Source organism: Eleginops maclovinus, chromosome 1 (assembly GCF_036324505.1).
Source record: "Eleginops maclovinus isolate JMC-PN-2008 ecotype Puerto Natales chromosome 1, JC_Emac_rtc_rv5, whole genome shotgun sequence".
NCBI lineage: Eukaryota > Metazoa > Chordata > Actinopteri > Perciformes > Eleginopidae > Eleginops > Eleginops maclovinus.
Genome location: NC_086349.1, coordinates 25,807,911 through 25,835,379, shown reverse-complemented (window position 1 = coordinate 25,835,379; position 27,469 = coordinate 25,807,911). Strand labels below are relative to the sequence as shown.

The following is a 27,469-nucleotide window of genomic DNA, read 5'->3' as shown; positions in this document are numbered from 1 at the left end:
GCATGTTTGATATTGATGCAGAAATGTTTCCATGTATTTAAAGCCTTTCTGTATTTGTGGAGGTGTCTTTCTATGAACTTGCTTAAAAACTCAAAGCAAACATGGTGTACTTGTTCAGTATTGTGACGTGTGTTGTGTGTCTGCCATTTTCCAGTGGAAGCTTTTCTAAATAAACGCTGTGATCATGAAATGGATTCCTGTCCGCTTCTTAATGATCTATTTTTAGATGAGGAATAAAGAGTCAAGATATCCTAAACAATTCTAAACCTTTATTTTTCTAACAAGAGTGAAAAGAAACAAAGGCAACATTTAAATGAAAAGTTTTATACATAAACTCATGACAACGGCGTGTCTGCAATATCAACAATAATAACAATAATAATAATAATATTTGAAACCAGGAAACAAAACGAATTGTGACAAAGTGAGATACAGTGAAGTTACCTTAAACTTTAAAGAGATAAGAGAACGAGGGAGGGGGGTTAAATTGAAAAAGGAATATGGAGTCAAAAGGATGGGCCCTTAAAAATAAAAAAGGTGGGTGAGGAGTGGGGGAAGGAGGAGAGGTACAGATATTCATTTTGGGAAAGTAGCACCAAAAACATTAATGCCTGTTTTTAACACTTCCCAAAATGTTCTCAGTTTATTCAAAATGCGAGTCCCCTTCAAAAACAGCATCAAACACATGAGTCAATACAACTAAAAAAATACAAGTGTAACCACGGAGATGTGGACTGGGATCAGCAGGAAAACTCCTCGGCGTCGGGATCCACCAAATAGCTTATCCGGCTTCAGGATGAACTTACGTTTAATACGGCTGGGATAACGTGTAGCGACTGACCTCAGAGACCCCCGCACAGTCTGACACGGGTCCGGGGGGGTGGTGGTGGAGAGTAACGGGGAGATATGGCGGTGGAGTGTAGAAGAAGAAGTCGTGGCTCTGTTAGTGTCTGGGATGAGAGGGGGATGTAGAGGGTGAGGATGGGGGGGAGGGGGATGTCCGGCATCTTTCTGACACTTCTTCTGGCACAGAATGCTCCGTCCCTTCAATTCCTCCGACGATCCTTTAAGCAGAGCTCCAGCCGTGACTGTATCACAAAATCTGACCAAGGGAAAAAAAAACAGGTTAAAATGTAATTAAGATTAAAGAGAAACACGTCCGCCATAACACTTCAGTGTCCGTTTCTACTTCCTGCAGCATTACTCTTAATACAGATACAAAACAACAACCCACATTTCTGGAAAATGAATCTTCCTGTAGGATAATTCTTAATATTGTATCATCCTATGTAGGGATGCACCGGATCCAGGATCCGGGGTCCGGTTTTGCCGGATAGTGGCGTTTTTGACGAGGTCCGGTTACTGCCGGACCCGGTGCCCCAACCGGACCGGATCCTACAGCACGTACGCACAACGTGATTACGTCGTTAAATGTTTAAAGAAGATAACCTCCATTGTGCTAGCAGTCGTCGGCGGAAATGGATGCATTGAGCCGAAAAAGTGCTGTATGGCAGTACTTTGAACTGAAAGAGGGAGATTCAAGTCGCGCGATATGCAAGCTTTGCAGTACAAATTTGGCTCGTGGAGGTAAAGACACTAGACACTACTCAACATCTCCGCTGTTTAAACATCTCCGTGCAAAGCATCCAACGGAGTATGAGTTGTGCAAGGCCGAGTCTAACGTCAGTGAGGCTACAGGTACCACAGCAGCACAGTCACAGAGTGGTACTCAGACCACTATTACCAACTTCACTAGCCCTGTACCAAACAAACCGTGGGCTTCAGACAACCCAAAAGCCAATGCCATACATGCCGCAATCGGTAAAATGATAGCTGTTGATTTGCAACCATACAGCATTGTGGAAGACACTGGGTTCACCGAGCTAGTGCAATTGCTTGAGCCTCGTTACAAACTCCCCTCACGGCGTTTCTTTGCTGATAAAATAATTCCTGAAATGTATGAAACGGTAGCTTCCCGTATACGAGCGCATGTCAAGGAAGCGCAGGCCTTTTCATTTACATGTGACACATGGACTTGCGAATACACCACTCAGTCATATTTGAGCGTAACATCACATTGGATTGATGATCATTTCAACCGCGTGACTGCTATCCTACAATGCGAGGCATTCGATGGAAGACACACAGCTATTAACATCGCAAACGCACTGCAAGGCATTATGAAAGCGTGGGACATACCTGTCAACAAATGTCACCTGGTCCTGAGGGACAACGCTGCGAATATGCGCAAAGCCATGTCCGAAGCTGGCATTCCCAGTGCTGGCTGCTTCGCACACACGCTCCAGCTGTGCATACACGAAAGCCTTCTATCCCAAAAAAGTATCTCTGACATGCTCGCACTGGGCAGGAAAACAGTAGGCCACTTTAAACACTCTTCAAGCGCGAAATCAAGGCTGTCAGCTCTTCAGCAGGAGTTGGGGCTACCACATCACCTATTAATCCAGGACGTAGTGACACGGTGGAATTCTACCTATCTGATGTGCAATCGCTTGGTGGAACAGAAGCGTGCCATAAACCTCTATGTGTCAGAGACGGAGAGCATGCAACATATTCATGCTCAGAGGTGGACTCTGATGGAAGATGTGCTCAGTGTGCTCAGGCCTTTCGAGGAGTTGACAAGGGAAATAAGTGCAGAAAATGCATGCATATCAACAGTCCTGCCAGCTGTGATGATGCTGAAGCGCTTCATTCACAATGAAACCGACAGCAGTGGAATTAAACAGATGAAAGAGCGCATGCTGACGTCCCTGCGAGACAGATTTGAGGGACTTGAGGGCAACGCTGCGTTCATTGTGGCAACAAGTCTTGATCCGAGATATAAAACCAAATTTTGGATGAATGACACACTCCAGTGCCGATCAAAGTTACTTGTGCAGGAGGCTGTCTCCCGCATATCCGAATCAGATCAAGACTCGCGTGCGAGGCTAGCGCCATCTGACCAGGCTGAGACAGAGGGGGCGACAGGCCGAGCGAAACGACACTGTTCAGGTATCTGGAGCAACTGGGACGATCTGTTCCGCAGCAACACCGAGTGTGAGACAGCCACACTGAGCGCCGAAACAGAGGTCAGCGTTTTTTACAGCGAGCCACTGATTCCTCTAACCGAAGACCCGCTTCAGTGGTGGAGAGGCAATCAGCAGCGCTTTCCACTGCTGTCAAAAACGGCCAAAGTTTATCTCTGCCCACCTCCAACCTCTGTACCCAGTGAACGACTTTTCAGCACCGCTGGAGACATCCGTTCTCACACGCGCAACCGGCTGTCGCCGATAAATGCAGAGCGTCTTGTTTTTCTGAAAGGAAACGCTCATTTTCTGTGAAAGCTAGCTATAGAAGTTGTTCATAATATAGAGTAGGTTCGAGTTTTTTGTGCCACACTTTGTTTAATGTTCTAATTAAGCCTACAATTATGTGCTTGAAAAGTGAAATAGCCTGTTCCATGAGCATTCATGATTATCAAGATTCCCAGTGTTTTTTTTTCTGAGAAAAAAAAATCAGTCTGCAGTTAATAGGCTACTATTAGCCTACATCTTTTTTCATTACATTTACCAGGCCTATTAACATTTTGTATCCAAGAGTTATACATGTGCTACATTTGCTATATTTTAGTTTGTAAAAGCAGTAGGCCTATGTTGGATTCTTTTTACTCTTTTCTTTTACTTTTCAAAGAGCACTTTATGGCTTGCTGTTTATGACAGGCCTCATTCTCTTTAGTAATAAATAATCTAATTTGTTGCTCTCTTTCTTTGTTCTTTGGATTGAACAGAAGTTGAACAATAAGCCTGTACACAAATGACGTTAAGCTGCACATTTCAGCGGTGTGTTCCAAGTAACTATTGAAATAAAATAGATAATGTTAGAAGTTATTGCGTATGTTTCATCTGTTAAGGAAAGGAAATGAAGTAATGAACTGTAAAGTGGTTTTCACTGCATTATAATGTACTAGCTGATGATCCGAGTAGGATCCGGTTCCGGTTCCGGTTCCGGCAGTATCTTAAGCAGTGGATCCGGTATCCGGCAGGATCTTAAAAATCAGGATCCGGTGCATCCCTAATCCTATGACAACATTTAAACACAAATAATGATAATTGTTTTAATTAACCTGTGCTTGAATCTAAAAAAGTGCCTTATTGTTTTTAATATTCAGTGCTTTTGATTTGACTGCGTCGGCTATGTCTGATTAAAAACGACAAAGAAATACAAAATAAATCCCATTCATTCAGATTATTTTTCGCTTCAATAATAATAAATATTTAACCTTTATCCGTCCTCATCACAACTACCAAATATTCATTCATTCCTGTCAGATTATTCTTAATAATGTCTACAGGGTATATACAGAGATTCTTAAGTTGAATTTACTACCTTTTACTACCTTCAATTTTTTTTTTACTACCAGCACGACTTCAAGCTGCAACTGTAGCAGCGTAAAGTGTGAAGTAAAGTGACGCGTAAAGTAATGAAATATCTTTCCAAAACGAATTAATAACATATTTCATCACAATTTAACAGGGTAATTATAACTTCCACCACTGGACACAAAAACTGGCCAACACACACACACACACACACACACACACACACACACACACACACACACACACACACACACACACACACACACACACACACACACACACACACACACACACACACACACACACACACACACACACACACACACACACACACACACACACACACACACACACACACACACACACACACACACACACACACACACACACACACACACACACACACACACACACACATAGAGAGAGAGCGAGAGACTCTGTAGGTGAATGTGAGTGTCTGTTTGTTTGAGCAAGCTAGTGAGCTACATTTAAGTAAGAAGGAACTCTACCATAGGAGTTGGATTAATCAAGATGACACAACAGGCCTTGGTCCATAGTTTTTACTCAAAATGTCAAAAAGTAACAATTGCATAACAAAAACTAATTTCAAGTGGTTAAATTAGGGCCTTGAAAAAAAAGAATAAACTAGATAATAATAAAGTGCAACTTTCACTGTAATTACAATATCTTATTAACAAAGAAATAACTTCAACTGGACGCAAAAACTGTCCGAGAGAGAGAGAGAGAGAACTTAAACAACAGTTAGCCAGCAGGGTCACAAGTGCCTCAACTGTGTGGCCTTTTCTTCAATCATTTTATCCACTTGGAGAAGTTCTGCTTTTTTTTCCCTGTGTCTTCTCCGAAAAGTGTTTGATTTTGTGATGAGCTCAGCCATCTTTGTTCCTGCCTTTCCCTCGGCCATCTCTGCATATTTGTCGGCGTCATTTTGGAGTGAATGGCACACACTGTGGAGTACCTGCCGCCGGTTCCGGAGGTCCTCCAGCTCTTTCTCTGCTGCTTTCCTCTTCAGCTCCTGTGTGGCATTCTCCTTTTTTTTCCGCTCACTATCAAGGTATAGCCTGTATTGTGACCTCGATGAAGCAGCAGAGGCCAGGAGCTCCTTGGTCAGAGGAACTTTCAGAACGCCGCCACAGACAATTACCTTATCGCAGATTAATCTGAGGGCTTCGAGAGATTCATCACGGAGGTTGCACGTTTCTACCTCCTTATTTACTGAGAAGCCTCTCTCCACTGTGGCTTGTGGCTGAACAGCTCTCCTATGCCTTCGTTCGAGTTGAACGAGTGGTGTTTCATTGCTACATCTAAACACCACAGTACCTCAGCCTGCAAGGTAGAGGTGGTAGTGCCTAGCGTCTGCTTCTGACCGTCTGTCGTGCACCTGTTGCTGGTGGTAGGACTACTGGCAGGGTATTGCAGGGGGAGAGCAAGCGAGGTTGAGGGAGCAGTGGAGGTTGAAGGAGCAGTTGAGGTTGAGGGCGTCGATGTAGCCGTTGTGCCAGTGTAAAACAGTGACAGCGGTAGCTGAGCGTTACGTCCACGCATCCTAGCTTGGTGGCTACTTGATAGCATGTGCGATTTCACCGCCTTCACCCCCATCCAGGTAATGCTTATCGTCTTCTTGCAGACGTTGCAATAAGCCTCTTGGCTGTTGCCAACTACTGGCCTAAGCCATTCTTTAAACAACGATTCCTCCAGCCAGAGGTCCGAAAATTTGCATTTGCCCATGTCTTAACTGGCGAACTCGCGAAGAGGTTTGACAGCAAGCTAGCCGGGTACCTAAAATGTTTTTTTTTTTTTTTTTAAATCAATATGTTTATATTGGATTATCTCCGTTAATATTGGTAGTAAATGAAGTAGCGTAATTGGAAGTTAGTCTTAACTAAGTTTGTTGTAGAACAGATAACAAGAATAAGAAACTCGAACAAGATCGGAATAATACTGTAGGTTATATAAGGAAAGACCCATTGCTTGAGGCATTTAGTGTCTTAGAGTCCCTCCAGATTTCTCAGTCATCAGCCACCGGACCAGGGCGGGCTGCAGTCACTACAGGATATCCTCTAACCACGGCCAGCATGTCTTCAATGTCCGTACGCTCTTCATCGGTTCGCCCGGTGGCCAAGTCGGGTCCTTCATGCGCCTCAATATATCCCTGTATCGTACCTAAAATGATTGAGGGAGTGCGCGAGGTACATGTGACATCATTGAATAGCTGCGAAAATTTTGTTGGACTTAGCAACAATAACTAAGGGGGGCGTGGCTTGGCGAACTTCAGCACCCCCTGCTCAAAATTACTTCCCGCGGCCCTGCTACTTGCAACATGAAAATAAATCCACGCAAGTTTAGTAATTTAAGGAGATAGGCCTGCACGTAAATTACACAAATAGAAAAAATCATACGCCCAGCTGGATTGGTGTTCGAAAATTTACTACCTCGTCAGATGACGTTTACTACTTTTCACTACTTTTTACCGGCCTTAATTCGGCCTAATTTCATTTACTACCTTTTACTACCTTTCACTACCCCGCGGCAACCCTGGTCTATCCTGTCAAAATGAAAATACAAAATATTATTATAATTTGCACCAAATTTAATCCATAAAACGATAAAAAATACAAGAAAACATAAATGAATACTACTTTCCACTTTAACCATGTTCAATATTTTAACCTTTCTCCGTCCTAATCACAACTACCAAATATTCATTCATTTTCAGAATTGTTATCCTTTTAATTAATATAGTGGGGGGGGGGGGGTAATTATTTTCAGAATAATAAATAAAAGACCAAAATGTCGAAACACTTTTTACAATGTGCATTATAAAATCTAAAAGCCAAATGTCCGTATGGCACAAGAGGTAAGGGTTAAGTGAGGTAAGGGGGGGTTACCTCTGGGTTGGTGTGGACAGGTAACTGAGGGGGGGTGCTGTGTTTGAGGGTGCAGGTTTTCTTTGACTCTGAAGAATCCAGTGACCGGCCCCCGGCTCCTTCTCCACTGCCTCCTCTGTGGCTCTTCCTCTTCCTCTTCGAGTCCTTCGCTCGGCCTCGGCTCGATCGCCTCTGCTCAATCAGCTCGATCTGAGAGAGGAAGGGGGGGGGGGGGAGATTATCAGAGAGGAAGCTGTGGCAAGACATCACTAAAAACTTCATATCAGCAGGTTCCCTGAAAACAGAGGAGCGGTTGATACAGTTTACCATTGGCTTGAAAAAAACTAGTTAGAAAACAAGTTGTTTGCATGTTTGTACATAACGAGATCAACAAACAAATTAAAATGATGGCCTTTTCAAAAGAATATGGGAGAATTATGTATGTAATACTAATTAAGTCCATCACAACGGAACTAGAGGACACTGGCAAGAGGAAGTAGAAGAAGAAGAAGAACAACAGCAAGTAGAATTTGTAGAAGAAGAAGCAGAAGAAAAACAACAGAAAAAAAGTACTAAGTGTAGAAGGACTAGAAGCAGAAGAAAAACAACAACAAAAACTAGTAGAAGGAGAAAAAACAACAAGTAGTAGAGGTACTAAGAGAAAGAGAAATACAATAACAAGTAGGAGAAGAAGCAGAAGAAAAACAACAAGTAGAAGAAGGGGGAGGAAAACAACAAGTAGAAGAAGGGGGAGGAAAACACCAAGTAGAAGAAGGGGGAGGAAAACAACAAGTAGAAGAAGGGGGAGGAAAACACCAAGTAGAAGAAGGGGGAGGAAAACAACAAGTAGAAGAAGGGGAGGAAAACAACAAGTAGAAGAAGGGGGAGGAAAACAACAAGTAGAAGAAGGGGGAGGAAAACAACAACAAGTAGAAGAAGGGGGAGGAAAACAACAAGTAGAAGAAGGGGGAGGAAAACAACAAGTAGAAGAAGGGGGAGGAAAACAACAAGTAGAAGAAGGGGGAGGAAAACAACAACAAGTAGAAGAAGGGGGAGGAAAACAACAAGTAGAAGAAGGGGGAGGAAAACAACAAGTAGAAGAAGGGGGAGGAAAACACCAAGTAGAAGAAGGGGGAGGAAAACAACAAGTAGAAGAAGGGGGAGGAAAACAACAAGTAGAAGAAGGGGGAGGAAAACAACAAGTAGAAGAAGGGGGAGGAAAACAACAACAAGTAGAAGAAGGGGGAGGAAAACAACAAGTAGAAGAAGGGGGAGGAAAACAACAAGTAGAAGAAGGGGGAGGAAAACAACAAGTAGAAGAAGGGGGAGGAAAACAACAACAAGTAGAAGAAGGGGGAGGAAAACAACAAGTAGAAGAAGGGGGAGGAAAACACCAACAAGTAGAAGAAAGAGGAGGAAAACAACAACAAGTAGAAGAAAGAGGAGGAAAACAACAACAAGTAGAAGAAAGAGGAGGAAAACAACAACAAGTAGAAGGGGGAGGAAAACAACAACAAGTAGAAGAAGGGGGAGGAAAACAACAACAAGTAGAAGAAGGGGAAGGAAAACAACAACAAGTAGAAGAAGACTGATAGCAAACAAACAAGCAGGTTTCAAACTTCACAGAAACATTTCTAAATGTTTTATTCAACGTGTTTGTTTCGCCTCAGAGACTAAATGTGAGTTCTGTGAGTTTTATAAGTCTAAAGTAAATAAACAATGTGTTGACAAACAGACTCAAAGAGCACCTTATGTACGGTCGGCACTGACACGTTCTGATCAAGGTGTAGAGCCGTTTCTCCCAAACACCAGAAGTCTCTAACTATTTCTCCTACATGTTGTTGTTTATTAACGAGTTTATTCCCTACCTGTATGAGCGTACGCAGTGTGTCTGTGGGGGGGGGGGAGGCGGCCTGCAGGACTCTGTGGATGGTGAGGGACTGATCCAGAGAAACCTCCAGCAGGTCTCCCTCCAGCTGCAGCTCCTCCAGCTGCTCTCTGGAGGCCGGAAGCAGCTCCACCACCTCGCCCTTCAGCAGGGGCAGCAGGGCCAGCAGAGAGGCCACACCTGGGGGAGGGGGGGGTCATAATATAGTAAAGATCTTAGTGTTTCAGAATAAAACATAACATTTTCAAACCAAATAATATATTTAGAATCAAATCAACACGACGTCTTACCTGTAACATTTGACTTCTTGTTGATGCCATTTTCACATCCAGCCTGTGTGTGTGGCGGGGGGGGACACAAGCATTGTATTAAATTAAAGGAAGAGTCTTAATATATAATATATGAGAATAAACTCAAAGGCAAAATAAAAACGAGCTGTTGATTCAGTTTCACAGTTTCCGGTTTGTTTACCACAATAAAGGGAAGAGTAAACAGGATTGTTTACCTGAGTGCCATTGCTCTCCTTGCTCTTCTTCTTGGGGGATTTCTGGTCGGTCAGATCGATGACTCCCTCCTCCCCCTCGCCTCCCTCGGAGTCTGATAAAACGATCACAGAGCTCCTCACCTTCTTCTCCTCTCCGTTCTCCCTCTCCGCCTCCTGACGCAGAGTCTCTTTGAGTTCCTGCAGCCTCTGAAGGACCCCCTGCAGCTCGGGGGTCTCCAGGGCCTCTTTAGCTCGGCCCTGCCAGGTGATGGCCCTCTCGGTGAGGCACTGCAGCGCCTCCCCCTCCGGCAGGCGCACCGGCAGCCTCTGCAGCGCCACCAGCAGCGCCAGGATGGTCTCCAGACGGGGCCGCCGCGACCGCTGGCACCTTGGACACAAGAAGCGCGAGTCCCAGTCCCACCAGCAGAGGGGGTTCTCCGGGGACCCGGAGGAGGGGAGCAGGGAGGGGAAGGCGACGCAGCCCCCGTGGAACCAGTCCTTACAGAGGTGGCATCGGAGCTGAGGCGCCCGCGGCTGAGCGGAGCACACGCACACCTGGGGAGCGGGGGTGTGGTTTCCATTCTCCGTTACAGAGTTCTCAGAGTGGCTGGATGTGTCCGTCTCCATGGCGTCGTCCCACCTCCCGTTCTCCTTCTCCTCCAAACTGCTCCCCCCCGCAGAGTTTTGTCCAGATTTACACATGTTCACTGTCTGTAGCCGCAGCAGCGCCTCCTTCTCCTGCTGCTCCCCCTCTTTGAACGCCATCACCTGGAGACGAGCCACACACATTTTCACACAGGAATAATATCTAACAGCACAGAAATGCATCTTATGAAATTCTTTGTGTTAGAAAGTGAGAAAGAGTCAGAACCTTTTAGATTTTCAGAAATAAAAAATTAAAAACTCAGACTTGTGAAAATGTTTCGATAAAAGTCAGAATTTTGAGATTTTTGGGGAAAAGTAAGCATTCTGAAATTCTTGGAAATAAATCAGAAATGTGAGATTTTCACAAAAGAAAACTTTAAATTCTGAGCATGTTTCTGGAACATATTTCTCCCTGTTGCCTCTCCATGACTAAAAAAGGCACAACTACTTTTAATATCCGTTGAGTGAGAACGCTGCAGCAGGCAGCCACGAAACCCCCCAAAACATATACAGCTTAGGCTCGATCCACTGTTTGTTCTTGAGTCTAACAAAGTCTTGCTCATAGAGAAGTCTCGTCCTGAAATATTTTTCAAATCAGCTAAATATTCAGCCATGACAACACTGGCATTCCTCTCTCCAACCCTCACTCCCTCTTCCAACATTGCCTTACTGCATAAGGTCACCTCTTGTGTGTTTTTGGAAGATTCCTTCTTGATCTAGACTTTGGATCCTCTCTATGATGTTGTCAGATACTTAGAATATTAATCAGTGGTAAGTATAAAACCTTTAGTCGACCGCCATGAACAACGCTTAATTGCCTGAAGAGTTAAGTAGCTGCAGGACCTTTGCTTAATGGGCCGATTCAAAACGTGTTGTCAAAACAAGACAAAAACTTAAAATAGGGTTCAGGTGGAAGTTGGGCTCACAATAGCTGCAGGGTCCCTCAGGTCATGAGCGGAGAGGCCCAGTGTGTTGGTGTCAGAATCCTCTAAAGGGTCGTCCAGCGCCTCCATCTCATCCCGCCTCTCTCGCCTCTTTGCACACGGACATAACACCTGCAGGGACACACCGGGGTTTAATACCGGCTCTCATTCTGATCACTTGTTGCATACTTTATGACAGATATGTGATCTTGCTGACCTCCAGCAGGCTGTGCTGGCTGCTCTTCTTCAGGAAGGTCTTGGTGGCCTTCTCCCTCCAGGAGTGAGCGCTGGCCACCTGCAGTTCCAGCTGCCGCAACTCCTCCATGTAGACGGGCAGGTCCCTCCCTATGGCCACCAGCCCCTCCAGGTCATCCAGGCACGGGTAATGCTCCCCGTTCTGCGACAAAGGAAATCATTCACTGTAATATAATATCAAGTTCACAGAATCACAGGAGGTAGAATAAAAATGGTGCCAATCTAAAGCCAATGAAACGGTTCGTCTCTCTACCTGGATCTCCTCCAGGTCTGTCACCCAGGCCTGGGCTCGAGTGAGGCAGCCCTGCAGAGCCAGGATGTTTGGCAGCTTCACAGGAATGAGCTGAGCCTCGTTCACAATCGCCTCCAGGGTGGAGAGAGGGTGCTTTTGCCTGTGAGAACAAAACCATGACGATGACATTTTGCCGTCTTTACAACAGGATGAACTAGTTCAGAGTTATGTAGCTGAAGCAGGGAACGGCTCCTCTCACCGATGCTCCAGGCAGATCTGAGCTTTCTCTTCCCAGCGCTCTGCGATGGTGAGCAGCTCCTGCAGCTCCGCCATGGCTGTCTCCACAGACACGCTCTGCGGCACGTTGCAGCCCGCCTCCATCAGGTTCCTCAACACGTCCAGCATCACCTCTTGGCGCTCCCCCCCCTCTGTGCCCAGGGTGCGCCTCACTTCTGCCAGCCACAGGCCCTGCTCCTTCAGGCCCTGGAGGGTCTCACACTCGGGTACCAGGACAGGCAGCTGGGCTCCTCGCTCCAGCAGAGAGTGCAGCTCCTCAGGAGGAGAGTCCCGCCTCCAGTCCCTGTCGCTGGCCAGAGTCTGAGCCTGGCTCTGGAAGTCCTCCACTGTCCGCAGAACAGCCTTAAGAACAGAGATCAAAGGATAAGCATTATTGCACAAAATACAGGTGAAACTTTTAAGGCTTTTTTTCAAACTTTCTTTTATTGACTTCTTAAAATTAAAAATACAAAAACAAATTTTTAATTCAATAAATAAAATATATATAAACAAAAGTCTAAAATCTAAAAGCTGTTTTTTCTTCTTTTTATGATATTTTTTGGGGACTGTTTGCCTTTAATCGGATAGGACAGTGGACAGTGGACAGTGGACAGTGACAGGAAAGTGGGAGAGAGAGTCGGGGTGGGATTCGTGAAGGACCACGGGTCGGGTATCGAACCCGGGTCGCCGGCGTACGGTGCAGGTGCCCCAGCCAGTTGCGCCACGGCCGGGGCCTAAAAGCTGTTTTTAATTTATTTATCTGCACATTATAATCTTTGGTGCATTTATTTAGCATTTGACCTTCAATATTTGAATTATTTTGATAAATGTATCTTGAGTTTGGAATTATTTCTTATTTTTTAGGAAAAATCTTGAGATCCTCAAACAAATTGAACAAAGGTGTACTAAACTTTTTATGAAGCACATTTGATCAATTCAGAGAGACGCAATCTGACAAAAATATGAACTAGCCTTAGGGTTGTACAAAAAGCAATTCAAAGCGTCTGCAGCATTCTTTTTTTTATCGCAGTAGGATATATTTGTTAAAAACATTTTAAGGCAGAATAGTTCTTCTTCTCACCTGCGCTTGCTCCAGCTGGCTGATCACGCAGGGCAGGTTCTGCATCGTCTCTACTAAAGATTTCAGCTCTGCAAACGTCATCCTTCCTTCACTGAAGAAGAGAGGGTCATGTTAGAGCCCGTAGTTAAACGGTTAGTGTGAATGTGAAGCACTGATGTACCGACCTGCTGTTTGAGTGACTGAGGAGCTCCGTGCTGGTCTTCTGGCAGCGCTCGATGTCTTTCAGAACAGTGTTGAGTTTACGCAGGAGTTCGTTGTCGGGAAACTTCCTCTCTGCTGCTTCTGTCTTCAGTAACTCCAGATCGGCAATTCCTGCAATCAAAGCAATCAAATTGGTCCAAGCACTCTCTTTAAAGACAATACAATTCCTATAAAATGCATGAAGGGATGTACAGTACCTATCTTGTTTCCTTCCTCCTGCTCCAGTGCCTCCTTCACTCTGTTGGCCCAGGAGTCAAAGGACTCGGAGCGGACCTTTAGTCGGTGTAACATGGCTAACAGCTCGTCCAGGGTGTATCTGTATCTGCAGGGTGACAGGATCACAGGAAGGGTTAACACCGACACTGGAGATCAAACTACAAAGAAAGCTTTTGCACACAGCTGTTCAGGGGAGACGTACCTGAGGTAGAGTTTTTCAGTGGGGCAGTTGCACAGGTCCTGAGTGTGGTAGAGACACACGAGGCGCTCGGGACAGTTGGAGCAGGCGAGAGCGGAGAGGAAGCAGGTGGTCTTACATTTATCACACTGGCGCTCATCGTCGGGCAGAAGCTCGAACGCCTCGCGCTCGGCTTCAGTGATGCCCTGCAGATACAGAGTATAGCAGTCAGATTTCACAGTCTCATTAGAACATTACAATAAGAATGGGATAGGCTGTAGGGAATAGTATCAAGTTCCTTTCATAAACATTGACTTTTAAATTGACTTTTTTTTGCATGTGTTTTCATCCGTGTTACACTTTTGAGGTTTTCAGAAAATGTCAGAATTTTTTGATTTTTTTGGAAAAAGTCTGAATTTTGAGATTTCCAGATAAAAAGTCTAAATTCTAAGAAAAAAAATAAGAATTTAGAGATTTACTGAAAACGTTCTGCGATTTTTGGAAAAATATTTAGAATTTTGAGATATTTCAACTAAGGTCAGAATTCTGAAATGTTTCGTAAAGAAAAAAAGGTTATTGACTTTGAAAAGTAAGAATTTAGAGAGTTTTGGAAAAGGTAAGCATTCTGAAATTCTTGGAAATAAGTTAGACATGTAAGATTTTCACGAAAAAGTTTGAAGTCTGAGAATTTTTCTGAAAAAAAGGGAGAACACTGAACATAAGTCTTACACTATAAGTCTTACTTATCCAGTCGTGGCTGTGTAAGATTTATTTTTCAATTTAGTGGCATATCAAGAAACAAACAAACTGTCTCTAAGATCTATTTCTGTGTCCCACCCGTTCCATGAGCCCCTTGCGCAGCTTCCTCTCCTCCTGGACGATGCTGAACATCTCGCGGTGCGTCGCTGCAGCCAGGTTCAGGTCCAGCTTCTCCGGGGTGGCCGCCATCTTACAGGTGAGCTCCTCGTGGGAGAACACACAATACCTCCGGAGGCGCCGGTAGTGATCGATGCAGGAACGCCCGGCAGGCAGCTGATGAGAGACAAAGAGGGAAGACAGTGATGAGGATGTAGTAATGGGAGAAATTCACCGGTGAAATGTACTTCTTGAGACAGCCTTACCCAGTCTGCTGTGCAGAAGTTAACAGCCTCAGCAAAGTTGTATCCCTGATTGAAGCCGCTGTGGTACGCTCTGGGGAACGTGATGACGAACTCTCCGGCACACTGGTTGGTACGAACAACCTGCAGGTCAGAAACACACGGGTCAATCAAAGAGAACTTTCTGAACTAACCATACTTCTTCAGTTAGTGTGTGAGAGACTGACCGGTACGCCGTGAGACATGAGGATGTTGGGGTTCATGATGGTGACCAGCTGGTGCAGGAGGTCGGGCTGATACTCAAACAGCTCCGGGGTCAGCTTCTTCATCACGGCCTCCAGACGCTCCGCTGCCACAGAGGGAACCCCGTACCAGGTCTTTGGTTCCCCCCTAGACGGGGGAGGAAAGATCAGACAGGGAGAGTCATAGTCTGCAACATTATCATGTTATAGACTTTACGAGCTGCTGTGCTAACCCTAACCCCACCACACAAAGCTTTCTGTACCAATGCAGGTAGTTGATGGAGTAGCTCCAGTGATCCTCGATGTGCCAGCAGAAGGCAGAGAACACCATCCCGCAGTACAGCCAGGGCACCTTCATCCCAGAGATGTCTCCGTTGATGTGGCACAGCAGGGACTGCTCCAGCACCGGCATCACGTTCAGGTTCCAGCCGCTGCGTGCATACTCCTGAACAACCACGGGAAAAAGAGAGCAGTGGAAATCAGCTCTGGACTTTAGTAGTGGTCCATCAGATTTTCTCACGACTTCCAAGAAAAAGGTGCGTACCTCCTCCTCCTTTGTGAGCGTCTTCTTGCCGTTGTTCATGGGGAAGCCGCTGCCGAACTCTTTGGAGTGAATGTCCGCTCCGTACTCCACCACCACGTCCTCCTCGATGCTGCTCACCAGCCTCCAGAACTCCCTCTCCACCAGCTCCGTGGGAACCATCTGCACCGACAACCACACACAGGAGGATAGAGATTGTTCTCTGCGTGCTTGATAATGAACACATGTGAAAATCTCACATTTGTAACTTATTTCTAAAATTGGGAATTTTTACTTCCTTCCGAAAATCTTCCAATTCTGACTTTTTCAGAAAATGTAAAAATTCTTCCTTTCTCTGAAAATCTCAATATTTTTTACCTCAGCTGAAAATCTCGTGTGTGCGCACTTACATGGACAGGCATGTTGAAGTAATCTGCTTTGAAGGCGTCCGCCATTTCCCCGAAACTCTGCAGGGTGTACTCTCGTGTCGCCTGTTCAAAGCCAAAAGCTTCTGCAGGTTTCTTGCACTCCTAAAGAAAGTAGAATGTGGTCAAATGAAAGCTAAAAATATTCCTGTGGTGAAAAGAAACCAAACATAAAGATTGCTCGATTATTATAGACGCGTTATAGACGCAGGGGACCTTTTGACTCACCTCTGCGACACATTTCGGGCACTTCCAGTTTCCTTTTGGAAGGTCGGTGAGGGGGGGCAGCAGACAGAAGATGTGGTAGTTGTCGTCGCAGCCGTCACACGGTAACAGCTTCTCGTCATCGTCTCCCCGACCGCACATCCGACACACAAAGGAATCCACCTTTGAACAAGCGAGGAAAAGAGCACAGCATATTTTACAGGAAGTCTCCTCTCTTTGTAGTTCGATGTGAAATGTTGGTATAATCTTTTTACTTACACACTGCGGGTTGTTGAGGTTGCGCCTGAGCCTCATTTTCATTTTGGTAAAAGGTCCTTCTGCTTCGTCTCCCTCCTCATATTTCCCCTTCCCTTTCCCCTCCTCTTCCTCCTCATCCTCTGGTTCTTCTTTCTTCACTTCTGCCTTTACCGTGATGGTCTGAGGAGGGGGTTGGGGGCTCGACGTGCTCCCGTCAATCTTCTTCTCCTGAGGCTCCTGAGGCTCCGCTTTGACCGAAGTATCGCCGGGAGCAGGGGACACGCTTTCCTTGATAGTGACGTTTGAGGCAGCTCGTCTATAATAAGAGGAGCGGGGAGCGTTTGGATTAGGCAGTCAGTTCGTCACAACATGAAATATTGTTAACGTGAAAATAAAATGAAAACGGTCTTTATTTCAAAAGGATGAGTAACTGTGTTTTGCCCAATACAGCAGTTCTGTGTGCAGTATCAAATCTAGAGCATAACTCAGTCAGGAAGACTTAGAAAAATATATGAAATACATGTGAAAGGAGAAGGAAACTACTTCATATTTTGGCTAGACTAGACTGACTGAAATGTTCAATATATTCCGACTGAAACAGTTTTTATTGAGTCAGCTTTAATCAAATTATCACAGGTTTCCTGGACTAAGATAGGACTAAAATGCCCAGTGATTCACTGAACTAATCGCATCTGAAATCAAATTACAATCTTGTTTACAGATTATATTGACATAAAACATTCAAAAACATGAGACATGTGGCCGTGGCGTAACTGGCTGGGGCACCTGCACCGTATGCCGGCAACCCGGGTTCGATTCCCGACCCGTGGTCCTTTCCGTATCCCACCCCGACTCTCTCTCCCACTTTCCTGTCACTCTCCTATCCGATTAAAGGCAAAAAGCCCCAAAAAATAACTTCAAAAAATAAATAACAACATGAGGAATCGTCTTAGCTAGTATTTGACTTCTTGAGTAATGTTCATTGTCCACCAAAATTTAGTCAACGTATTTCTACAGAGAAAAGGGTGGCGTTATAATGACTGACCACCTAAAATCTCCTCAGTTCACTACGGAGTCCAAAAAGATGTTTGTGGCAAATGTACAGGAATTCCCTCAAGGCGTTCCTAGGAATGGGAGGAATGCATTGAAGGGGGGATGGACAACCCGGGACATAAAAGAGTCTGGGAACAGCTATTTGCTGGCGTGGAGGATAGAATCGGATAGAATCGGAGGATGAAACCCTGTTTATTTGTCACATACATGCACACAGCAGAGCACACACAGTGAAATTGGTCCTCTGCATTTAACCCATCCTAGTACTAGGATGACTTCATTTGATATAAGGTTATGGTCGTGACCCTTACCCTTCTTCCGGAGGCCTTTGTCCCTCGCCACCAGCCCGAGGCCCATCATCTTGGGCCCGGCGCCGTAGATCTGCAGCTTCTTCAGCTCCGGGTTCTTTTCAATGTCCTCCTCTGTGGGTTCAGGCTGTGGATAGGAGGATATTTCTTTCATCACGGATGCATCAACTACTCTCCGAAGCACACAGAGCCAAGCGAGGGCGTCTCGGCATGAGGGCGGAGCAATGGCATCACAAGACGGGGGATCACACTCAGTTAAAAGAGAGGAAAGGTTAGCTCAGATCACAGTGAAAGATTTACCGTTAAAGACCCGTCACCAGAACACAACACACATGACCACCAGCCGTTGCAACCATAGAGGCAGATATGTAGACCTCTGCTAATGAACCAACGGTCTGTTTCCTGTCAGATCCTTGGTTCATGATGACCTACTGTTGTTTTTATTTGCTTGAGTTTGATGCATTAGCTGTAGTCTAGACATTTAAACGTGTACTACCAAAAGGGAGGTATTATTTTCCATGTCACAAGCAAGTGTATTCCTTTTATGAAAATGTATATAAAAGATGCATTTAAATGGTTAACTTCTTTTGTTGGTCAGAGTTTTTCCTGTTTCTATTGCATTTCTTCCCCATAATCTTCTCTTCTCACTTCCTATTACTGGATGCATATTCTCTAAGACTTTTCCATCCCAAAAGGACATCATTTACAGGAAAATAGCACTGAAACAAGTTTTCCTTATGCCCTAAGCTTTTGGAAATGTAAATGAGCCACACTTGTAGACATGAGTCCTTTAAATATAAGACAAATGAAAGGAAACCTCATCACGTTGTAATGAATGCTTGGTCAATTCAGACTTCCTCCCGTGCGTTACATCATTGTTGCCTCACACTTCTGGCCTCTAGTTCCCGTCTGCCATATGATTGCAAACTTTACACACAAGTAGACAGACACACACAGAAGGTCTTAACGTCTCTTTCTACGAACACACTAGATCTGAAAAGACAGATTTAACGAACATTTAAACTAAGAAGGTGTTCTCGAATTAAACACACTGGGGTTTAGTGCTAATCTGGGAGGATGGGCTTCTACTTCTACAAATCCATAGTGTTTGTGAAGTCAGAATATAGGTAAACAAATCAATTATGGAGACAGGTTCGTTGGTAATATTCCTGTATTAAACGCAGAATTACTAAACATAGAGAAACTAACATTTGCCGGATTGTTTATCAGGAAAGAAAATCACAAATTGAAAAGTTAAGATAATAAATGTGAGAAAGTCCCTGGGGGTGTTGGGATTTTTCAATGCAACCTTGCCTATAATGATATGCTGATGCTGGGCTGAAATCACAAGTATTTTGTTCCTCTTTTTTTGTGTAAATTGCATTTTCTTGGAAATTCTTAGTTTATCTTCTGAATGTTTCTCCCCGCTCTTCCTGTTAACCTGCAATAACCTTAATATGCAGTCCAAGGATGCTTCCTACTCCCACAACAACAAAAATAATATAGAAATGTCATGATAACTTTATCAGGGCCAAAAACTAGACGATACAACACAATTCCTCCAAGAGAGGAATGGAAAATGCTTGATGTTTGTGTTTGACTTCAAACACCCTAAACAACCCTGAATGAATAAACCCTTTTTCCTGGCACACAAACTGTTGTTCAAAGACTAAAAACAAGTGTGACGGTCAATAAACCAGATCAACAAAGCTCGATATGAGAGGGCAAACCAACCTGGGGAAGCTTGGAAGCAAAAAATAATTATGCGATTAAAAAAGAACAACTGTCTTTTGTAATTACCGTCCCATCATCAAACCGGAGCTCTGCAAGTTAAATAAAACCTCTGAGGTTCCCTCTGTGTGAGTGCACTTGAAGGAGAAATCATGCAGTCGCACAGTTAGCTGCTGCAGAGCGGCGAGAGCGAGGCGACACAGCAGGAAGCACACAGACAGCCCAGCCACAAAGTGCAACCACAGAAGGGGGGAGAGAGAGAGAGAGAGCTTCAGTCCCAGACTAGAAAAGTGTGTTTGGCAATTCGGGAAAAAGTAGTTAAAGAATCTTCAAGAGCAATTAGTTCCAAGTCTGCTTACATTCATATATTCAAGACCAATTACTGAGTTGTTGAGTTAATTTTCCTGTAATTTAACGGCTAGAAACTAGGCTCCAAATGCCTTTTTCCAACAGATGCCTACAGCTCATTTACAACAACAATCTATTCAAAACAGCCAGGGTAATGTACAACTCTGTGGTCATGTTCTACTCTAGAAACGGACAGTAACAATTAAACTACTATCTTAATGCCAAAGAGTGTATTTTCTTTCAGCAACAGTGGTGTGACCCTACTATGGCTTGAGGAGAATGAATGCATGTTAATGGCAATGTTTTACAAGACACATCAAAAGGGGTGAGGTGGTTTAGGGAAAAGAGGGAGGAAGAGGAGGAGGAGGAGCGAGCTGATTTGCTGGAGAGGCAGTACCGCAGAGATGAGCTGAGAGCCAGTGGTGAGAGGATGGGGGGCCAGATCCTCTGGACCCTGCAGGGGGAGACAATAACAGCAACAATAAACTAAGACAAGAGGGGAAAAGGGAGATGAGAGGGAGAGAGAGAGAGAGAGAGCCACCTGACACTTGGACACATAGTGAGACATCTGATGCCGGTCCATAGAAATATTGTGAATCTACACACCATTTAGACGAGGTTGCATCATTTTAAGGAGGTGGGGTTTGGTTTCTTTTTGTAAATATAAGCCTCAGCAGTTATTAACGCATTCTTTTGAGACTATATTTCTATTATTCCAGGTTTGGTTGGGAAGGTGTTTGGGAATGTTTTGTTTACGGTGCAAGTTTGCATCATCATGCACAATACTTACCAGTTAATATGTTCATAAGTAAAGCTAAAGGCTAAGAATGCTCAACAAATTGCTAAATTATTAATAAAGGAACGTATTCAGCCTTAAGATACTGTACTTTATAAGCCATTTGAGCAATGAGAAAAAATAAAGCAATACCACGTGGATAAAACCCAATTTGTCAAAAGACATTCTAAGACTACTAGTCTTAAACCAAATCTGCATTCATCTTTAGTTGTTACTCCTATCAATGCAACACAATATGCAAACCAAAAGATGTACAGTGGGGCAAAAAAGATTTAGTCAGCCACCAATTGTGCAAGTTCTCCCATTTCAAAAGATGAGAGGGGCCTGTAATTTTCATCATAGGTATACTTCAACTATGAGAGACAGAATGAGAAAACAAATCCAGGAAATCACATTGTAGGATTTTTAATGAATTTATTTTCAAACGATTGTGGAAAATAAGTATTTGGTCAATAACAAAAGTTCATCTCAATACTTTGTTATATACCCTTTGTTGGCAATGACAGAGGTCAAACGTTTTCTGTAAGTCTTCACAAGGTTTTCACACTGTTGCTGGTATTTTGGCCCATTCCTCCATGCAGATCTCCTCTAAAGCACTGATGTTTTGGGGCTGTCGCTGGGCAACACGGACTTTCAACTCCCTCCAAAGATTTTCTATTGGGTTGAGATCTGGAGACTGGCTCTGCCACTCCAGGACCTTGAAATGCTTCTTACGAAGCCACTCCTTCGTTGCCCTGGCGGTGTGTTTGGGATCATGGTCATGCTGAAAGACCCAGCCACGCTTCATCTTCAGTGCCCTTGCTGATGGAAGGAGGTTTTCACTCAAAATCTCACGATACATGGCCCCATTCATTCTTTCCTTTACACGGATCAGTCGTCCTGGTCCCTTTGCAGAACAACAGCCCCAAAGCATGATGTTTCCCCCCCCATGCTTCACAGTAGGTATGGTGTTCTTTGGAGGCAACTCTGCATTCTTTCTCCTCCAAACACGACGAGTTGAGTTTTTACCAAAAAGTTCTATTTTGGTTTCATCTGACCATATCACATTCTCCCAATCCTCTTCTGGATCATCCAAATGCCCTCTAGCAAACTTCAGATGGGCCTGGACATGTACTGGCTTAAGCAGGGGGACACGTCTGGAACTGCAGGATTTAAGTCCCTGGCGGCGTAGTGTGTTACTGATGGTAGCCTCTGTTACTTTGGTCCCAGCTCTCTGCAGGTCATTCACTAGGTCCCCCCGTGTGGTTCTGGGATTTTTGCTCACCGTTCTTGTGATCATTTTGACCCCACGGGGTGAGATCTTGCGTGGAGCCCCAGATCGAGGGAGATTAGCAGTGGTCTTGTATGTCTTCCATTTTCTAATAATTGCTCCCACAGTTGATTTCTTCACACCAAGCTGCTTACCTATTGCAGATTCAGTTTTCCCAGCCTGGTGCAGGTCTACAATTTTGTCTGTGGTCTCCTTTGACAGCTCTTTGGTCTTGGCCATAGTGGAGTTTGGAGTATGACTGTTTGAGGTTGTGGACAGGTGTCTTTTATACTGATAACGAGTTCAAAAAGGTGTCATTAATACAGGTAACGAGTGGAGGACAGAGGAGCTTCTTAAAGAAGAAGTTACAGGTCTGTGAGAGCCAGAAATCTTGCTTGTTTGTAGGTGACCAAATACTTATTTTACCGAGGAATTTACAATTAATTCATTAAAAATCCTACAATGTGATTTCCTTTTCTCATTCTGTCTCTCATAGTTGAGTGTACCTATGATAACAATTACAGGCCTCTCATCTTTTTAAATGGGAGAACTTGCACAATTGGTGGCTGACTAAATACTTTTTTGCCCCACTGTATTTCAGCAGCATAAATAAAAAGAACTACGTATCGGTTAGCATTACATACTTAAAGTATGATAAGGAGGATATTATTAACCAGTGGGGGGTTAGGGAAGAAAATAAAGCTTGTGATAAGCATGAGAGAATGGTCCAGAAGATGCATTGTGAATCGGTCATATAAGGGGGAAATGGGTGTTGTGGCTTATGAAATAAACATGTGGAGATGGAAGGAAGTGGAAAATAAACAGAAAGCAATGGCAGCCACGGAGCAGAGAGCTGAAAGCGTTAAGCAGAGCAGCGGGGCGGGATGGAGAGAAAATCTGAGGAGTTCTGAGTGCACCGTCACACCTTCCTGCAAACGTAACTGAGGCACATGGATAAGCACGGGGGAAAGTTGATTACATGACAGCATGGTACACCCTGGAAGACTATCATCCAACAGACCCTTCAGACTGTTGTTGGTTACACTTTTGATTTGCCTGTAAATGATGAATGTTATTCTTTTGGCTCGGTGGTTAGATGGTACAAACATGACACTTTCTCAATTTAAGCGCTTTTTCTCTGGTGTAAGTCACTTTAAAAAAGCTGGTAATTGTTTCTACCTTCCTAAGATGTGTTTTAACTGTGACACAGGAGGGGAACAGTTTAAAGCAAAACAATTGAGGATAATTAACAAGTTACCTTTTTTCCATTTGGGAAAATAGATTTCTCAGCGCACTCTTCACACAAGTGCTTAGATAGACAACACAAACAGCCAAACTTCAGTTTTCACAGAAGTAAACAAAGACATTAGGTTGGAACTTATCCGTTTGATCACTACAGTTCAGTATCTGGTTCCTGCTCACAGAGATTTGCAAATCTATTGAAAGGAGTAAGTAAGGAGCTGTCACTCACATCAGGCTGGCAGCGGTTGGCTCTGCGTCCGTAGCTGCTCATCTTGGACGGCTGCACAGACTGTCGCAGCGGGATGGAGTGAGGCTTGTACTCTTTATCCACCTCCTCTCCGTCATAGTGCTTCGGCTTGTAATGCTAGAAATGAGGTGAACAAGAGAGTGTTTATTAAAACCTGGAGAAGGGGATGTACAGGAATAAGTCTACGGATGCACCAGTCAAAGTACGGAATACACACTTTTTGTAAAATGTATCTCTGCTTGAATATCAATAGCAGTAACCACGTTTCTCTTCAGAGATGGACACCTTTTTGAAAGCTATCTATATACTGAGAGGTGGGATGATAATGTGTAGATAAATACCGGCAAGCTGGACCCAGACTGGAACATCTCGAAGGGGTAGACGATCCTCTCGTAGTGGGAGCGCAGCAGAGAGCCGATGTTCTTCCCCGGGGGGTAACCGAGCCTCTGAGCCACACGAGCCCAGCGCCGCTCCTTACACACCATCTCAAAGCCTCCTTCATCCGTGACGATCTGCAGCACAAAAGCAAGGTTAGAAAAACCATTAATAGGGAAACAAAATGACAACAAAAATGCACTTGTTTAGAACAAACAATTCAATTTTACCCTTGACAGCGCGAAAAGATCAAGGATGCGCCTTTCAATATGAGGGATTTTCAACGAGGACGCCTGGACCTCCCAGAACCGGGCGATGCGGTCCAAGTAATTCAGCTTCACTCTGGTCTCCGCCTAAAATAAAATGCATGAGGGATCATCAGGATTACGAGGGCCAGTTCCATCAACAACTTCAATTATCCGTCAACAATGTAGAGCTCTGAGGGAAAAGGAGAGGACCCTACCTCCAGCTCATTAAGCCTCTGGATGCGGGGTGTGAAGCGGAAGGTGTCCAGCTCCACTGAGAACGGAGGCTGCCAGTCCTATGAGAAAGCAAAGACAGGCAATTAAACTTGTGATGCAAAATGCTAAAACAACTTGCTGCTTCAATTGGGGTCAGTGTCATTCAAGGGGTTTATATAAAGGAACACAGACAGCGGAGATTAACGAGATAGTGAGCTTAGTTTGGGCTGGTTTAACTTTGGCTTTCAGGCTCAGGAACAAGATCTGCTACTTAAGAGCAGTGTCAGACTATCAACAATGCAAGGCATACAATCATTAAGAAATCAACATTCCTACAAGATCATGGAAGCAACTACAGCGTCTGTAATGTGACGAGCATTTTGTAGTAAAAGTACGATGACTATGTATGACTGGTGCAGTATCTTGTTTAAAGTCAACTCAACCCTGGGAATCAGTCACTTGATCTGATTAACTTTGTTGATGTTAAACATATTGTCAGCTTTGTCAAAAACTATCCACTGAGTATCTTTGGATAAAAACTGTAAACACTGCATGCTACAGATGTCACACACACAGCAGCAGATGGCATGGCCTTTTTAGAAACATATTGCAAGCATGAGGAATATTTACTGGGGGAGGTCGAATTTTGCAGATTCCAGACTTCTCTGCGATTGGACGTATCTTGGCAATGTAGCCCAGAGGATCCTGAAACTCCTCCCATGACGGCTCGAACACTGGACACTCCGGAGGAGGAACAAACTCTTCCCCTTCCATTGCCCTGAAGATGAACAAGACACAATAAGTTAATGAACTCTAGCAGACTCACTGATGGACACAGCATCACAGAGAGCATTTTAAGTATGCAAGTCGTGTTTATAAGTTGTCGAGAACTGTTAAGAAGCTTAAAAGCGTGCGCAGTTTTAAATGAAAAATCAAAGCCCTTGTGTATCAGAATAGATCTACATTTTTTGGGTGATAGCCTGCAGCGGAGTGCAACCAAAGTTATGTGAAACTTTCCACAAAAATGTTCACCGTCTTCAGAATTGACACATTCCTTAATAAATATCCAATAATAATACAATAAAAGGTTAACATGCCATCTTAAGTAATTGATGAGTAAAATGAACCAGTGTGTGTAAAAGCAACACAAAGCTTATTGAACGGCTCCTACAAAAGTTCCCTGCATGTGTTTACTGCTGCTCTCACTACTTCCTGGTCTAGCACTGCACAGTAACAGCTTTAAATATATTTAGCTCTTAGTTCCTATGCATGTTTCATAGTTGATCGTTTCCCCAAAAAACTGAACCCAATATCCCACAACAAGAGGCCTGGATAATCCCAGGATGTGGATTTTTGGTGTGGCCCTTCTTAAGGACCCCTCCCCCAACATCGGACACAACAAAACAAACGCCATGCTCTGTTGAATCAAGGCCCAGAGTGGTAAAGGGGCAAAAGTTGTAAGTGATGCTTTAAGAGTCACAGTAAAGCGCAACAACAACAACAACAACAACAACAACAACAACATTACTTCAATACAGATCTGATGCTTACATTTCGTGTTACACTTGAGCAAAAAGCTTTTTTCATGTCATGTGTTTGCATAAAAGTCTTAATACAAGTCTATTTTAAGGGGGCATGATTGCATAAACATCATATTTTTAAATAACAATCTGATTCTGGGAGTAAAATGTCCCAATGTATCTGATTCTTTAAAGGCCTTCAGGCAAACAATGGCGTGGAGGCCATGAACCCTAGAAGGCCATGAAGGCATCACTACTCGCAAGTGGGCTGGTCAAGATTCATTAACACGCTTTAAAAAGAGACAAATGACAACAAATGCACAACCACTCGATTGCAGAAAGCTAATGCTAACATTATATGTCGATTAACGTCTTGTTATTATTACTCAATTATACATAAGATGGCAAGTGTTAGCCAACTACTAGCTACTAAACTAGGGGGCGTTAAAACTAACATTACACACCAGGAATAGCCACAAAAAAATAATTTACGACATGTTTTAAAAGCTAATTGTTATATTGTGTTAGCTTGGTATCATTCAATTATATTCCATCATGAATTGTGTCTATTGTTCAGCTATCGCGATAACGTTAGCATCGAGGCCTTCCACATCTCGCCTCCCACGGTTTGTATTATTTATTTAACAGGGACAGCACACACTAAGAACCATTTATGTAAATGTGGAAGAGTTAGCTAAGAGGATATTTTTCACCTGTAGTCCCTGGACAGATGTTGTGAATCACCCTAAAAATAAATGTATAATCAAACTCATCAATGTAACAGAAAAAACCGAGCTAACCTAGCTTTCAAATGTAGGCTAAACTTGGGGAAACTGGTGTTAAAGCTAACAATACACACCAGGAACAACCATGACAAAATAATTGAGAAAAACATGTTTCAAATGTAATTATTGTGTGTCAATAAGTTCTATTCCATCAAACATTCTGTCTATTGTTCACCTATATTATTATTTATATATATAGATTTTATTATAACAGGTATAGCTATATTTCATTTAAATATTGCATTATTTTAATGTTATAATAGTTTTCTCAAAAACTCTAGGTCCATTACTTATAATGTATCTTCTTTAACTGTTCATCTATGCCTCATAAAAACCTGTTTATGTTTCTATCGCGATAACGCCGCTCTCAGCTATCGTTACCATCGAGGCCTCCCACGGTTATAGGTAACTAGCATTTAGGTGGCTAACAAAACTCCTCACTGTAACAGCAAACAAGCTAACCTAGCCTGTAGGCTAACAACCAGCGACCGTTTGTTATTTATACGAAGACAAGCCCAGTATGTGTGCCCCCCTTTGCACTACACTGTATCGGTTGCACTGACCCGTAGACACCTCGATGTCCCGGGTAATGACAGGGCTGCTGGGCGCTCTCCTTCCTCTGTTGTTGTGATGAATGCTGGAAATAAAACGGGTCCAGTTGGCTAGCTAACACTGCTAGCAAAAAGTTGAACGTTTTCCAGTCTCAGTTCTCCATATAACTCCGCTCTGGATGTAGGAGTGTTGTTTGCTGGTGTGCCACAGTCTCAAACTTTATCACTTAATGTCTTTTATCAATCATTTCCTCGACCAACAGCATCACTATCTTCAAGCCATCCTATCTTACTTGACGAGACGCCATCTTAGTTTTTTTCTCACGACCGAAGCACATCCCTGGAAGTGTTCACACCACGTACCGCACGTTTACTCCCAGAAAGTAGTCCCCACGTACGCCAGTTCAAGTCATGTAA

At 43.9% G+C, this 27,469-nt stretch overlaps 1 protein-coding gene across 1 annotated transcript; it reads right to left on the bottom strand.

Annotated features, from left to right (window-relative positions):
- Nucleotides 1-254: 254 nt before the first annotated feature.
- Nucleotides 255-27,379, bottom strand: kdm5c (lysine demethylase 5C). The gene is made up of 29 exons (XM_063892413.1): nucleotides 27,065-27,379; nucleotides 24,827-24,974; nucleotides 24,199-24,276; nucleotides 23,966-24,088; nucleotides 23,702-23,872; nucleotides 23,343-23,477; nucleotides 20,224-20,280; nucleotides 17,745-17,874; nucleotides 16,408-16,697; nucleotides 16,153-16,311; nucleotides 15,910-16,029; nucleotides 15,524-15,682; nucleotides 15,243-15,424; nucleotides 14,965-15,127; nucleotides 14,762-14,881; nucleotides 14,478-14,672; nucleotides 13,665-13,846; nucleotides 13,444-13,568; nucleotides 13,210-13,357; nucleotides 13,046-13,136; nucleotides 11,948-12,327; nucleotides 11,710-11,848; nucleotides 11,419-11,598; nucleotides 11,205-11,333; nucleotides 9,655-10,401; nucleotides 9,440-9,482; nucleotides 9,130-9,329; nucleotides 7,283-7,471; nucleotides 255-1,102 (listed from the first exon to the last, which is right to left on the bottom strand). The coding sequence occupies exons 2-29, from the start codon at nucleotides 24,968-24,970 to the stop codon at nucleotides 1,094-1,096; spliced, it is 4,788 nt and encodes a 1,595-aa protein (XP_063748483.1). The 5' UTR covers nucleotides 24,971-24,974; nucleotides 27,065-27,379; the 3' UTR covers nucleotides 255-1,093.
- Nucleotides 27,380-27,469: the final 90 nt, after the last annotated feature.

Excerpts from the sequence above, each read along its gene's own strand:
- kdm5c (XM_063892413.1), bottom strand. The coding sequence starts at position 24,970 with ATGGAAGGGGAAGAGTTTGTTCCTCCTCCGGAGTGTCCAGTGTTCGAG. Across the intron at positions 16,030-16,152 it reads GCCCGAAATGTGTCGCAGAG|GAGTGCAAGAAACCTGCAGA; the intron begins GTGAGTCAAAAG and ends TACTTTCTTTAG. Across the intron at positions 11,849-11,947 it reads CAGATCTGCCTGGAGCATCG|GCAAAAGCACCCTCTCTCCA; the intron begins GTGAGAGGAGCC and ends TTGTTCTCACAG.